The 12,760-nt window shown below is 45.2% G+C and overlaps 1 protein-coding gene and 1 long non-coding RNA gene across 8 annotated transcripts in view; one reads left to right on the forward strand and one right to left on the reverse strand.

Annotated features, from left to right (window-relative positions):
* The window catches only part of LOC147272804 (fibronectin type III domain-containing protein 4-like), a 42,069-nt gene extending 33,428 nt beyond the window's left edge, over positions 1–8,641 (forward strand). For 4 of the 6 annotated variants that reach the window (XM_086201643.1, XM_086201671.1, XM_086201680.1 and 1 more), the window contains 4 exons: positions 4,581–4,682; positions 5,811–5,913; positions 6,205–6,294; positions 6,380–7,528. In XM_086201643.1, the coding sequence (XP_086057769.1) occupies positions 4,581–4,682; positions 5,811–5,913; positions 6,205–6,294; positions 6,380–6,645 (561 nt within the window). In that variant the 3' untranslated portion in view covers positions 6,646–7,528. Of the gene's footprint in view, positions 1–4,580; positions 4,683–5,810; positions 5,914–6,204; positions 6,295–6,379; positions 7,529–7,914 lie in introns of those variants that run through there. The other 2 variants (XM_086201662.1, XM_086201653.1) reach the window with 2 other exon arrangements.
* Positions 1,489–9,248, reverse strand: LOC147272805 (uncharacterized). Of its 2 annotated transcripts, XR_015112442.1 has the most exons (5): positions 9,103–9,248; positions 3,665–3,741; positions 3,232–3,320; positions 1,627–1,707; positions 1,489–1,520 (listed from the first exon to the last, which is right to left on the reverse strand). It is a non-coding gene; the product is annotated as an uncharacterized LOC147272805 (long non-coding RNA). The 2 variants fall into 2 exon arrangements; XR_015112433.1 differs by lacking the exon at positions 1,489–1,520 and having other exon boundaries at positions 1,627–1,722.
* Between the last annotated feature and the right edge of the window lie 3,512 nt (positions 9,249–12,760).

Here is a 12,760-nt window from a genome sequence, read left to right on the forward strand (position 1 = left end):
TTAAGGCCAATTAAATTTGCAAGGAAACAAATTGAAGGATGTAAATAATGAAACTTGGACGGCCGCCACGCCCAGGGCCAGAAAACGCCTTTTTTCATTTATTGAATTATGTATCTTTCGTGATTGTTTTCATCTCTTGAGAAGTGGAGTCTTATTTTTTCACTGCTTCTGTCACCCCCCCCGCTGCACCATTCATGAGACCAGGAGGCACTCAGTGTTTGGCCCCAGGACTCCTCTACTCACAGCCGGTTGAACATGTCGTTTTAGAAAGTTTTAGAAACATCGGGGGACTTGCCCTTTAAATATTTAAAAAAAATTATGCAACAGTTTTTCCCTAAAATAAGGAACTGCTCTGCTCTTATTCCCTGTATGCTTCTTGAGCTGTGAGCGATCTCTAACCCTAACCCTCTCCCACGAGAAGCGTGTTGCAGCACGACGTCACACCGCAAACTGTCAGGAAACCAAAGCTGCTGTTGCTCATCGAAAATCTGGTTTTAAAGCTGCAGTGCGTCACTTTTACTCAAGAAAATGAACATCTGTCACATTTGGTTCCTGCCAAACAAGATGCTGATTAAACTCACCTACTAAATCTCTCAGTATACGAGTACCTAAATCTTTCTGGCACGATGTTCCTGTGTTACGTTCTCATTCACACAACTACGAAAATGACGATATTTGGAATTTGCTAAGTGTTTGGATTATCTGGACGAGCAGTTTTCCGAATTTAGCGAACGCGCGAGATACACTGCCTGGCTGGAAAGAAAGTCACACTCTAATATTTCGTTGGACCGCCTTTAGCTTTGATTACGGCACACATTCGCTGTGGCGTTGTTTCAATAAGCTTCTGCAATGTGACAAGATTTATTTCCATCCAGTGTTGCATTAATTTTTCACAAAGATCCTGTATTGATGATGGGAGAGCCTGACCGCTGCACAAAGCCGTCTGCAGCACATCCCAGAGACTCTCAGTGGGGTTCCGGCTCCCAATGGCTTTTCAAACAGACTAACATCTTTTCCACAACCACGGGATGCATCTTTCAACGTGTTTGGTTAAGAAATGAGAAGCAAATCACTGCACCAGTTGGGGTTAAATAACTTGTTGCCAGCTGAAAGCTAATCGCCCATGCAGTAATTATCCAATTGGAGGCTTGTACCTATTTGCTTAGTTAAATCCAGGTGGCGACTTTTTTTTGGCCAGGCAGCGCGTGCCTGCCTCTGAATGCACATGAAGAGAAATTGTAACTGTAAAACTTTTCACACAACATTGAGTTTTAATTCTGCCTTTTGTCTTTCCAACAATCCTAGCGCTACCTAACCTAGAGCTTAATGTCTCACGCAATACTGGAACGATTATGGTTCATTTGTCATGGAGACGCACAGAAGCAGGCTGAGGTGGACCTGGAGCAGGTGTGACTCATCCCGACTGGTCGGCTGCAGCTGTGGTTTCCTCTCAGCTGGAGGTGATCAGCCTGGACGGGAGGTTATGGGGGGGGGCGTTGCTTCCGCCTTCAGGTGGCTGTCTGAGTGTTTGAACATGCCGGAGGTTACCGCTGACCTTAATGTGGTTTTTGAAATTATTAATCCTAATTTACTGAATTAGGACAACGCACACAAGTCAACAATCACCTTGATGCATGAATGTGCCGACGCCAGAACCAGCACAGCTGCTACACTTCATCTGCTGTCTTCAGCAGGAACTTGAAAAACCTAAATGTGATTACACTCACATCAAAGTACACAACAAATACAAAAACTACATAAATACACAGATTAAAATAATGAGCTTTGAGAAAAGGAAAAAGCTGCAGGCCAAAAGAATGACCAGACATAAATATGAGAAAACAGAGTTTAAACTTGTACAGTCGCTAAAACAATGAAATATAGAAGTTGGTAATCGTTTTAAAGACTGTTTGGATCAGAAGCTCAACATCCTGCTGTTTTTTAATCAGTTATTTATTAGCTAACTCCACTGTTCGATACTGGTAGCATCACTTTGCTACTTAAGCTGATTATTTATCTGTCAAGCTATTTTATCCCTTTATCCGACACTCTCAGCCAACGCTTTTATCCATTCATCCCTAACCTTGTGAAAGACCTTTCACATTCTATACCCTCTCTCATATATCCCCGCGCTGCAAACTCAGCTCTAATCGCTTTCTACCTCCCACGGTTTGGCTAAAAGAGAATCCGACGTTTGCCGTGCTCTGAGTGGGCGTCGTCTCCATTAGTGGAAATGATTTGGCCGCGACTCGTCTCACAGGAGGAACATGCGCGGCGGCAGCGATGCCAAACGATTCACCTCACGTCTGACTCAGAATCCATCAAGCTCAAGTAAACAAAGGATGTAAAACATCTCCTGCCACAACCTGGGAGAGCTCCCTCCAATATTAATGGAGGAGGTGATGGACAGGTGCAGGCAGCAGGAGGTTCTCAAGTTGACAAAAGAGCAAAACAACTCCAGAGATGCAGTTATATAAAACACTGCTGCTCTTTGTCAAGCTAACATCTCTCTCCTTAGAAGCTCTGAGAAATGGAGCAGCGATGTCAGACTTGAGCAGATTATGTCAGTATCTCTGGGTAACAAGCTGAGCCGTCTGTTGGTGAAGGAGAAGCAGGACGAGCGAATCTGCTCTCACAAAGACTTGCTTCACTCATCGGAATTTGTTCCAAATCCCGACTCCGGCTGCTGAGATTCAGGCAGCAGAGATTTCCAGCACACACACGCACACACACACACGCGCACGCACAGACAGGAAGTAACCCAGTTTGAGATCTGGAGAACTCCCAGTAATCCTTATTTTGATTCATAAATCCCAACAATTCACACAAGCACCAGGTTAATTGATTATTCATGACTTCTTAAATCCGTGCTGGTTCTGCAGATATTAGATTCCTCCACTTGCTGCGAGGAGGAACTCAGGAGACGTTTACCTGCTGCAGCTCACAGCTGACTTACCTGAGTCTGTCGGCCCTGCGCTTGACTGGAGGTTTTGTGTACAACCTCCTCATCAGGGTCGGACCTCACAGACTCAGGCTTTGCTCCAGCTGACGGTTTTTCCGTCTTGTGGGGGGGGGGGGGGGGGGGGGTTTGCGCCTGAAGGAGCGCCCAATTAGACCGTCCCGCAGCAACTGAGACATCATTTCCATAACTTTGATTTCTTGTCATCATGGCCACCAGTTCATCACGTCTACGTTCCAACGTTGCTCTGACACCATTCAGGTTTTATGTACCTGGGCAGGAGCAGTGGGAAAGGTGCTTCTTTTGTCTTCTGAACGTCTTCTCAGCTCTCCTCATTCCTCACCTTGGGAAAAAGAAATTGCTGCTAGAGGAAAAGAAAAAAGAAAAGAAATGACCGGTTTGCTCCTTCAGAGGCTTGGACGCCCCGTCAGCGATGGGCGGGACTTCGCTTTATTTGCAGATGGTTCAAAAAGCAAAGTCAGACATAAATCCCTCCCTACCCGGATGAGGCGTTTCAGTTTTCCAGTGTGCGGTTGGAGTGATTTACGCCAGTTGCATTTGGAAGCGTTTTTCAAATCTGTCCGATTCCAAGTATGTGACAATGTGTCTGCTGAGTCCCATTGATTAACCCCTTACAGGTATCGTATATTATGGTTATTTAGTGTTATGGGACACTAAAGCTGTCGTCACTGATGTGCTGCTTACTCTCCTGATTCAGTGAGGCCTTGAATATCCTCCCAGCCTTCACTCAGCTTTTACCTCCTTACAGCCGTATTTTCTTGCTGGGGAAACACACACAGTTGGACAGGCTTAAAACCAGTAGAGCAACAGCCACATTCACACGGTGGGCGCGTCCATGGTGATCTGTCCCCAGCCAACAATGCCAGTTTTGTTGCTCCAACATTTTGCAAGACATAATTCTGTGTCGTCAAGATTACACCCACGCAAGGGAGAGGACAGCAAGAGATGACCGCTCTCAGGCAGCCATGTTGGCACAGGTGGTGGAATCTAAGGGCTAAAGGTAGCTAATGGTCTGTAGCCACCAAACTGCTTCAAAATCTAAGTTGACCTTCATTACTGGGCACTTGAGTGAATCTGCCAGGGTGCTCTTACGTTAGCATTTCCAGAATTAGCACACAAATGCTCAAGATGAACCTTACTGACCTGTCAACAACCGTGTCAGGATGCCGCTAGTAAAACTAATTGATTGGAAGGCGATCGTTTTGCAGAAGAGAAGCTGTTTGTGTGCATATCTGCTTCTATTTCTTCCAAATTATATCTCTCTGTATCTTGCCTGCAGACACATTTTCCCCCAGCAGAGACAAAAAAGGGTTAGAGCTGAATTTATGAGGGGGAGCTTCTTGTTACTGTGGGGTTTATTTGCATTTTCTGTCTTGAAATAGTAAAATAATGAGTTCATTCAGAACAGGATTAACTCTTTAAGTGTGAGCAGGCTCACTAAATTACTCCACAACACACAGTATTGTGAAAAAGCTCCAACAAGAGTGTGTGTCTGTCCCCTCGGGGACCGAAGGACATCACACATCCGTCTCATGTTGGCGTGTGTGTGTGTGTGTGTGTGTGTGTGTGTGTGTGTGTGTGTGTGTGTGTGTGTGTCCAGAGGCAGGACGGCCTGATGCAGCGCTCCATTCGGGAGGTGAACACGTCCAGCCGCTGGTGTGTGCTGTGGGACCTGGACGAGGACACACACTACAGCGTCCAGGTCAGACACGTCGCGTCCATCCTGCACCTGTGCGTTAACAGCAGTGAGGACCAGAAGCAGGACTCCAACACGTCTCTCCCGCAGTTGTGATGCCCGACCCAAAGGGGCTGGATGCATTTACACTGCCAGCCTGTGCTGAGTCGTTCATGGCCTCACAGCTGTGTTGAAAAGTGTCAAATCATCTGTTTTTCACGGGCTCTTGATGGTTCAGTCGCTTTACTTTTGGCATAATTTTAAATGATTTTTAAGGAAAACAAAATCACAATTTTCAGGCTCCGATTTTTGCTCACTGAAGCTTTCATTCACAAAAATCTGATCATTTCTGTGTTGTGGCTTCCGAGCCGAGATAAATGGCGGACTTCTGAAGTAAAACTGCGATCGGACCTGCCTGCAGGTTTCAGGGATCAGAATGCCGATCAAAAAATGACTTAAAGCGATTCAAAAGCTTTCATCAACTCTCAGTTGTGATTTATTTGGCCCGCAGTGATAAGTGCACTTCACACACCAACTCTTAAAAACGTTCAATTAACTTTCCTTATCTGTCAGTCACTGCAGCTCACAACTCATCACGGCCCTCGGCTGCTGCTGAGTCTGGTGTGACTCCCTCGTCAGCGGGACTCTGTGAAACTTCTCCTAATCCTGACTCATTCCTCTCCAGCTTAATGGACCGATCGTCCTTCGGCTGGAGGTTAAATATTCTCGTCGTCAGCGGGCAGATGTCCTGAAGCGTCATTGAGCTTCAGCGACTTTTGACCTCTGTGGAGGAGTTGTAACAAATGATCCGGCTCAAGGACGGTTTGCAGACTTCCTTTCACCAACTCAAAGAGATTCTTTGTCAGGAGAGTTGACTTAACTTTCCAGTGCTTCCTCAGATCTCTGTAGGAACCACAGCCAAACACCAGCTTTTCAATGCTTTAACTTTCTTTTGTTGGTGGAGGTGGCGTGACGACCCGCTCTAATCTTAATCCCTCCACTCTTCACCCTCCAACGAGCACCCAGGACCCGCCCCCAAATCTCTAAATTTACCTCTTTAGCTTTTTTTGTCATCAGTGTCAAAGGAAAAGTTGTGTTTCTCATTGACCAAAAAAAGTGATGCCCACTTTTTTTTGTTTACTGTTTTGTATTCAGGTTCAATCTGTCGGGCCGCACGGCGACAGCCAACCGAGCCGCGCCGTCCACTTCAGGACCCTGGAGAGAAGCGACCATTATCCAGCCGGAGTCCTGGACCACCGTAAATACACACACACACACATACATATATATATATACACACACACACACACACACACACACACACACATATATAAATATAAATAAAAAATCCATATTTGGGAGGGGAATTTTGGGGAAAAAATGAGAAATAACAGGCTTCACTTATATAAAAGAAGCAGGAAAATGAAAGCAGCCTGGATTTCACGTCACCCTGATGACAAATGGAGCTCAAACTATTCAACTCAAAGAAATGCTTTTGTCCGTCTTTGTTTGGCTTGTTAATAAAGTTTGTCTGCGTTGCGTCCCTCAGACGAGCCGGCGATGGAGGGTTTGGGGATGACCCCGCACCTCCAGACAGGAGAGCTGCTCATCATCACCACGGTGCTGCTGCTGTGGGCAGGTCAGCCTGGCCGTCAGCCTTCACGCTCATAACTCCTCCCTCTAGTGTCGCAATACTGATATCTGCTCGCCGTCTTCCTCCCCAGCCGTCATCGCCCTCTTCTGCCGGCAGTATGACATCATTAAAGACAACGACTCCAACGGCACCAAGGAGAAAGCCAAGAGGCCGCTGGTGCGGGCCACTTCCTCCTACTACAACACCTCGGCCGGCAGCTCGCCCATCTACCACAACGGCGCCGTACGCAGCAGCAGGGTGAACCATCCCAAGAGCGTCTCCATCTCTGTGGCTTCATTTTGTTGCAGCGCCTCTATAATGCATGATTGGCTGCCAGGAATATTTTGTTTCCTCTGAAGAGCCTCTGCAGCTGCATCAAAGATCTCCTAGCAACCAGGGCTGCTGCCATCATGGCTAAATATAAAACCAGCAGGCTGGAAACACGGAGCTCGACTTGTCGGGCTGCCTGACGAGGTCCGTTTGTGTCCAATTAGACGATGATTACCTGCAGCCTGATGACACCTGACGAGGCCTCTTCAGTGGAGACACACCTGACAGGGACGACACGCACTTCCTGATTGAATATCCTGTCATTCTCTGCATCGATTCAGCCTGTCAGTGGAGGGCAGGGTGGAGGACGGGATCGCGTTCAGATAAAAATCCTGATTGACGCAAGAAGCTAAAACAAAATCCAGATAATTTTAGAGAAAAAACATCTGCGTGATGAATGAATGCCATGTTTACGGTTTCTGAAGAGTGAAAGCTAGAGTTGGTAGAAAGCTAACGTGAACGTTAGCCGATGAATCATGGACACGACAATCACTGTGACTCAACTCTACACTTCTGCCACATTCTGTCTCCGTAGCTACCGCCATTTTTAAAGGGGCCATGTTATGTCTCTTACGGTTTAATACATTAATATTCATGGGGTATTTACCAGTGTTAGCAGGGATGTATGGGCCGCCCTCTAAAAGCCTGCTCTCTTGTGATTGGTCAGTTTCTTAGAAAGTGTCAGGCCCTTTACCGAACGTGGAGTTTCCTTCCTCGAAGCAGCCTGAAAAACACCCTCAGTTCAATACAAGGTCAATAAAACCTCTTGTGACGCGTTAAGGGGCATCAGATGTGAACGGCTCATTGAATCACCAGATCAGGTTCATGGTTGTCATTCTCTCGCTGCTCTCATTTATTATATGTATTTATATGATTGTTTTCTCCAGTCAGGACACCAGAGACAAAACTACACGTGTCCAAGCACTGAAAAAGTGAGTTTCCATCATTTTAGATGCATGGAAAGCCTCAAATTCACTGGAGTGGCAGTTGAGTACAGATTTTATGCCACAAAGCGAAAGACAGAAATACCATTGAAGGAATGTGAGTCATATTTCAGACGTTTAACTGAAAGAGACTGACTTTGAGAGGAAGGAGCCGGACGTTTAGGAACCCTGCCCCCCCGGACATGAGACGTACGTTGATGGGAATCATGAGATCTCTGTAATTGGGAGCAGATCATTGATGAATTCATTCATCTTTTATAGTGTACTGAGAGTAGGGAGGTGAAGTGCTTTTTGAGTGATGCCTCTCCATGCTCACCATTTCTCTCTCTCTCTCTCTCTCTCTCTCTCTCAGCTTCACCGAGCTTCGTCCTCCATCAGCATCATCCGAGTCTGAGATTGAGCAGCAGACGGTGGCGCCGCCTTTGCTGGGACTCTCATGACACATTCACAGACCTGGATTTGAGTCTGAGTTTCTTGTAAATTATGTCTAAAGTCAAAGCAGTGAACATGCCTGCTGTCTACTGCCCTCTAGTGGAGGACAGGACCAACGGCTGGCCTGAATGAACTCGAGACTCATTCTGGAAATTCAGTTCCATCTTGGGTGTCAAAGACAACTGTGAATATTTACCAGCATGTCAATCAACTCTGAGATGGTTTTTCTATGAGAAAACTCATCCTTTATATGAGCCCCTTCAGCGTTTGGTTGGGATGAGAATGTAGGAGTGTCTGTAAATAGACCACATTCATACCTTCGGAACTCCACCCACCAAGATACTAACGCCAACCAGCTGTACTGGAATTAGAAAAAAAAAAAAAACTGCGGTCATGGAGGGAACTGAAGTCAATTAAATAAATAATTGAATCTGTCTGTAGGAGGGGAGCTGTCAGATGCGACACTGTAAATTTCATAATGTTTAAATAAATAAACTCATATTTTACCATGAAGTCGATGGTGTGAGAGGACACACTTCATCCACCTCAGACTGTGCTGTCAGGGTTACATTTTACTTTCTTTTTATTCTAAAGATCAACGTCATGGCCAAACAGAAGATTTTGTGACCCTGTGATGTCATGGGGGGGGGGGGGCTTCAACGTCACATGACCATTTTGACCTGCTGGAGGTGTTAACAGGATTCGTCCTAATGTGATCTGAAAAAACGTCAAATATTTTTGTGTGTTTGTTGTTTTGCTTTCACTAAATTTACACATTTTTAACCTAAATTTCTCAACCAAAAACAACTGAATAAAGTTCGTTTTTTTTTTTCCTTCTTTTACTCAAAAGTCCCGGATGTTCATCTGGGTCCAGCTTCGCTAGCAGCATCTCGACTTCACGGCTAACAGTTAGCATACAACGTTTGAGTTGAAAGGAAACCGTTGAATTATCGTAACACGCCGACTGCCTGTTGTTGTAGACGTCCAAAAACCAAAAGACTAGATATATAAACGTCTCTAAACTTCTTTAAAGTGTAAATATTAGCAAAGGTTCCATCTCTCCTGTACATGTTTGTGTTTGTAGTGGGTTTTTTTGGTTGTGACCTACCTTTGGCAATTTTTTCATTCCCTGTGTTGACGTCATAAAATTATCACTTTTTCCAATTCTATTATTACGTCTGTTCATCTAATTTCTTTTATAAAGCACATATTTTTCTGTTCATTTGAGGGGAAAAAAAACAGGAGGAGTTTCGAAAACATCTGAAACTGTAGCTCTGACAGCAATGTTCCGGTTTGGCCACCAGGTGGCGCCTGAAGTCCGCCGGATGGACTCAATACAGGCAATCTCACTTTAACGCAATATTTGTTTAAAAACTAGTATTCTAGTATTTATTAACGGCAACATGGATCCCTTAAACTGTATTTTGAGGGTTGTGTTGTCATTTTAGAGCCACAAATTGGTATATTAACAGTGAGAATCCACAGCAGGAAAACAGAAGAGCATCAACGCTGTTTCAATCCCTCGCCCAGGCAGATAAGCTGCATGTTTTCATAGATGTGCATAATATTTCTGCTTCATTTGAATAGAAGCAAATGTCACCGCTCACCCGACTGTGAAAATGAGGTCAAAGGTCACAGGAAGGACTTCCAGATCACAGACTGCAGGCACTCCTCGACCTTCAGAGTTAATAGCAGAATATCTTGCTGTCTTCCCGTCTTTCCTTTCTTCCCTCCGTCTTTCAGACGGAAAACAAAAGACAGGAAAGACGTGATGGAGGGGTGAGGTAAAGGTCAGGTCATCCTCGTCTACAGATGGAAATATCACAGCTTGCCCGAGGCCTGTCATGGTTGTGGATCCTGGTAGGGGGACGGAGCCGATCCCAGAGCTTATGATTGATCAGCTGCTTTTGACTGAATCATTGACTGCAAATCCTCTTTAATTTGAGCCGTCAGACGAATAGAATTGTACGAAAGTGGAGTTGCATGGCTTTCCTGCAGGTAGAGGAGGATCTCCCTGTGAGTTAGCGAGACTTTAGTATCTGAGAGCACCACGCTGACATTTAAAGTAATGATTAAGTGGCGAGGGGCGACATGGAGGAAGCTGCAAGCAAGCCAGCCAGAGTTCCAGCGAGCCCAAACCAAATCAAAGTTCTCCTCTGTTTTATGAGGAACGATCTGATGTTTGAGTATGAGATGAAATGTCCCAGAAAGCGTCGTGGCGCCCACAGAACGACATCAGGTGACCTCGGAGTGAAATCTCCAATGTGGAGGCTCTGAGTGAGGGGACGCAATGACAGCATGGCTTAACCAGCAATGTAAGCATGCGAAGTGAGCGGCGTCAGTGCGAGACTGCAGAATATTCTCCTCAAGAACAAAGAGCAGTGGTTTAAATGTAAGTCCAGTTTTAATGCCTTGGACACATTCGGTCGTCCCACTCACAATCACGCAGCTCCAGCAACATTCAAGTCCATGACTCACTGTCCAGATTCCAGCGTGAAAGGAGTCATTGTCGCCGGGCAGAAACACAACACGCCACTCACTGCCAGCACGACGCAGACGAGGAAACCCTCCATGAACAGTCGGCTTTATCAGAACTGCGTAGGAGAAACAGGAATGAGTTGCAATTGACTGCCGTAACCGCCGTCTACATTCCTCTCATTGACTTGTTTGGTCTCCGATGGCGCCAGTTGGGACACGTTGGGAGACAAAAGGACAGTGTTTCCCAACAAGGGTTGATCTCGTCCCCCTCGTCCTCTCGGGTTTGAGGTTCTAAGGCACCATTTAGGATTTAGTTTGGGTTGATTGGCAGGTGTCCATAGAAACCTGTGTGAAAGAGCTTCCTGTGTGGGTGCAAAGCTGGCGAATGACCCAGGTAAATGTCAGGACACCTGGGACAGTGTTTGTCCTCCGCTCCAGAAGGTTCTGAAGGTTTGAACTCTCATCAAACCCGTCTGGTGCAGTCGTTTAGCCTTTTTCTTCTGCATTTCCTAAAGAAAAGCCCTCTCTACACTTATTTTAGCATCTCTACAGCAGTTGAGAACACTCCCTTTAGAATTTACTTCATCTTCCTCCTGCAGAGCGCCCAGGAGACCAGCAGGCCAGTCGGAACTCTTCGTTTGTTTTTCACAATGTTCCTCTCTTGAATCTGCTATTTTTCAGGCTGAGTCGTGTGGAACCCACTGAACGACGTGGATCAGGATCGTCGTGCCCTCCACAGACAAAATTCAAACTGCCAAAGTTGCTTTCAGTGACCTGAGGCATGAAACGGAGTTTATCTTTCTCCCAGTTGCGGTCATCATTCCCTCATTGTCAGTTCCGTTTTGGTGCTTTCACGGTGTTGAGCCGTTCCCTGTCGCTTTTGATGATGCAACATATTTCATTCTGATGATTTGTAATTTGGTTTGTCATTTTTAAGCATAAATTCACTTGTTTAGCGGAGTAATCACATCTGGCAAAGAGGGATTTTAGCAGGAATTATGAGAAAAATATGAAGCTGAATTTGACCAAACCTGGTGGAGGGGGAGAAGCTTGGGATCAAGAAAGGGCCCTCAAATTTGGAGGCAGTTCTGTTCCTCACCGCTAAAAATTGCATTTTTTTTTCTTCCCCCATTGGGTTTGGCTGAGTTCCCCTGGTCGCTGAGTCTTGAGAACCCCGGCGACTCAATGTGGACCTCCTCATGTTTATCTTTATAAATTAACTTGCAACTGAAGGCACACACAGCAAAGATTTATTAAAATCTCATCTGCGGGGATGGATCAGGAATTCTGTTTGAATGAAGAAGAGAAATGATTTGTCCCCCACACACACACACACACACACACACACGCTTTTCAATTAGTGTGCCTGTCGACACTGCAGCACGTCTGGCATCACTGTCCCCCCCAAAAAAAAGGAGCATTAGCGGTCGTACAACAGTCAGATTTGTCCCATGATTCATTCCAATTAATTGCTTCCCTGTACTCGCGGCCTTTCCCAGGAGGGCGGCGCGCGGTGGACAGCGCTGCCGCACACGGTAATATGAGGACTTAAAGCTGTCATTCAAATCTCAGCGTGACCTTTCCAGAGAAAAGGCTGGTTTTCACTCGGTTTGCAGGGGAGTCAGATGCTGGATGGTGTGTCAGTCAAGCGTAGACGCATCCCAGCCAGGTGACCTCATGGTTTACTACCACACACACACACACACCGGCGACACGCCACAGGAAACTCAATCCACCTGAAGGATGAAGTGACTCGGCTAAAAATACCCCGGCGCTGGTGTCACACCTGGTGGAAGCATCAGTCATCGGACCACCACAGCCAGCTAATTAGCTTAGCTTAGCATAACCACCCCTTCCTCTTTGGTAGTACTCTGTAGTTTAATGTAGGAAGTGTAGCAACAACGTGGCTTTATGGTGCGTTTGAAAGTGTAAAGAGAGATTTTGAATAAGACAGATCTGTGTTAATATAAATGTGTTTAATGTTTGTATATATGAGGATATATATGTTAATATAAATGTGTTTAATGTTTGTATATATGAGGATATATATGTTAATATAAATGTGTTTAATGTTTGTATATATGAGGATATATATGTTAATATAAATGTGTTTAATGTTTGTATATATGAGGATATATGTTAATATAAATGTGTTTAATGTTTGTATATATGAGGATATATATGTTAATATAAATGTGTTTAATGTTTGTATATATGAGGATATATATGTTAATATAAATGTGTTTAATGTTTGTATATATGAGGATATATATGTTAATATAAATGTG

This window comes from Aulostomus chinensis, chromosome 1, assembly GCF_037954235.1.
Source record: "Aulostomus chinensis isolate RoL2024-O1b breed Wild chromosome 1, RoL_Achi_v1.0, whole genome shotgun sequence".
NCBI lineage: Eukaryota > Metazoa > Chordata > Actinopteri > Syngnathiformes > Aulostomidae > Aulostomus > Aulostomus chinensis.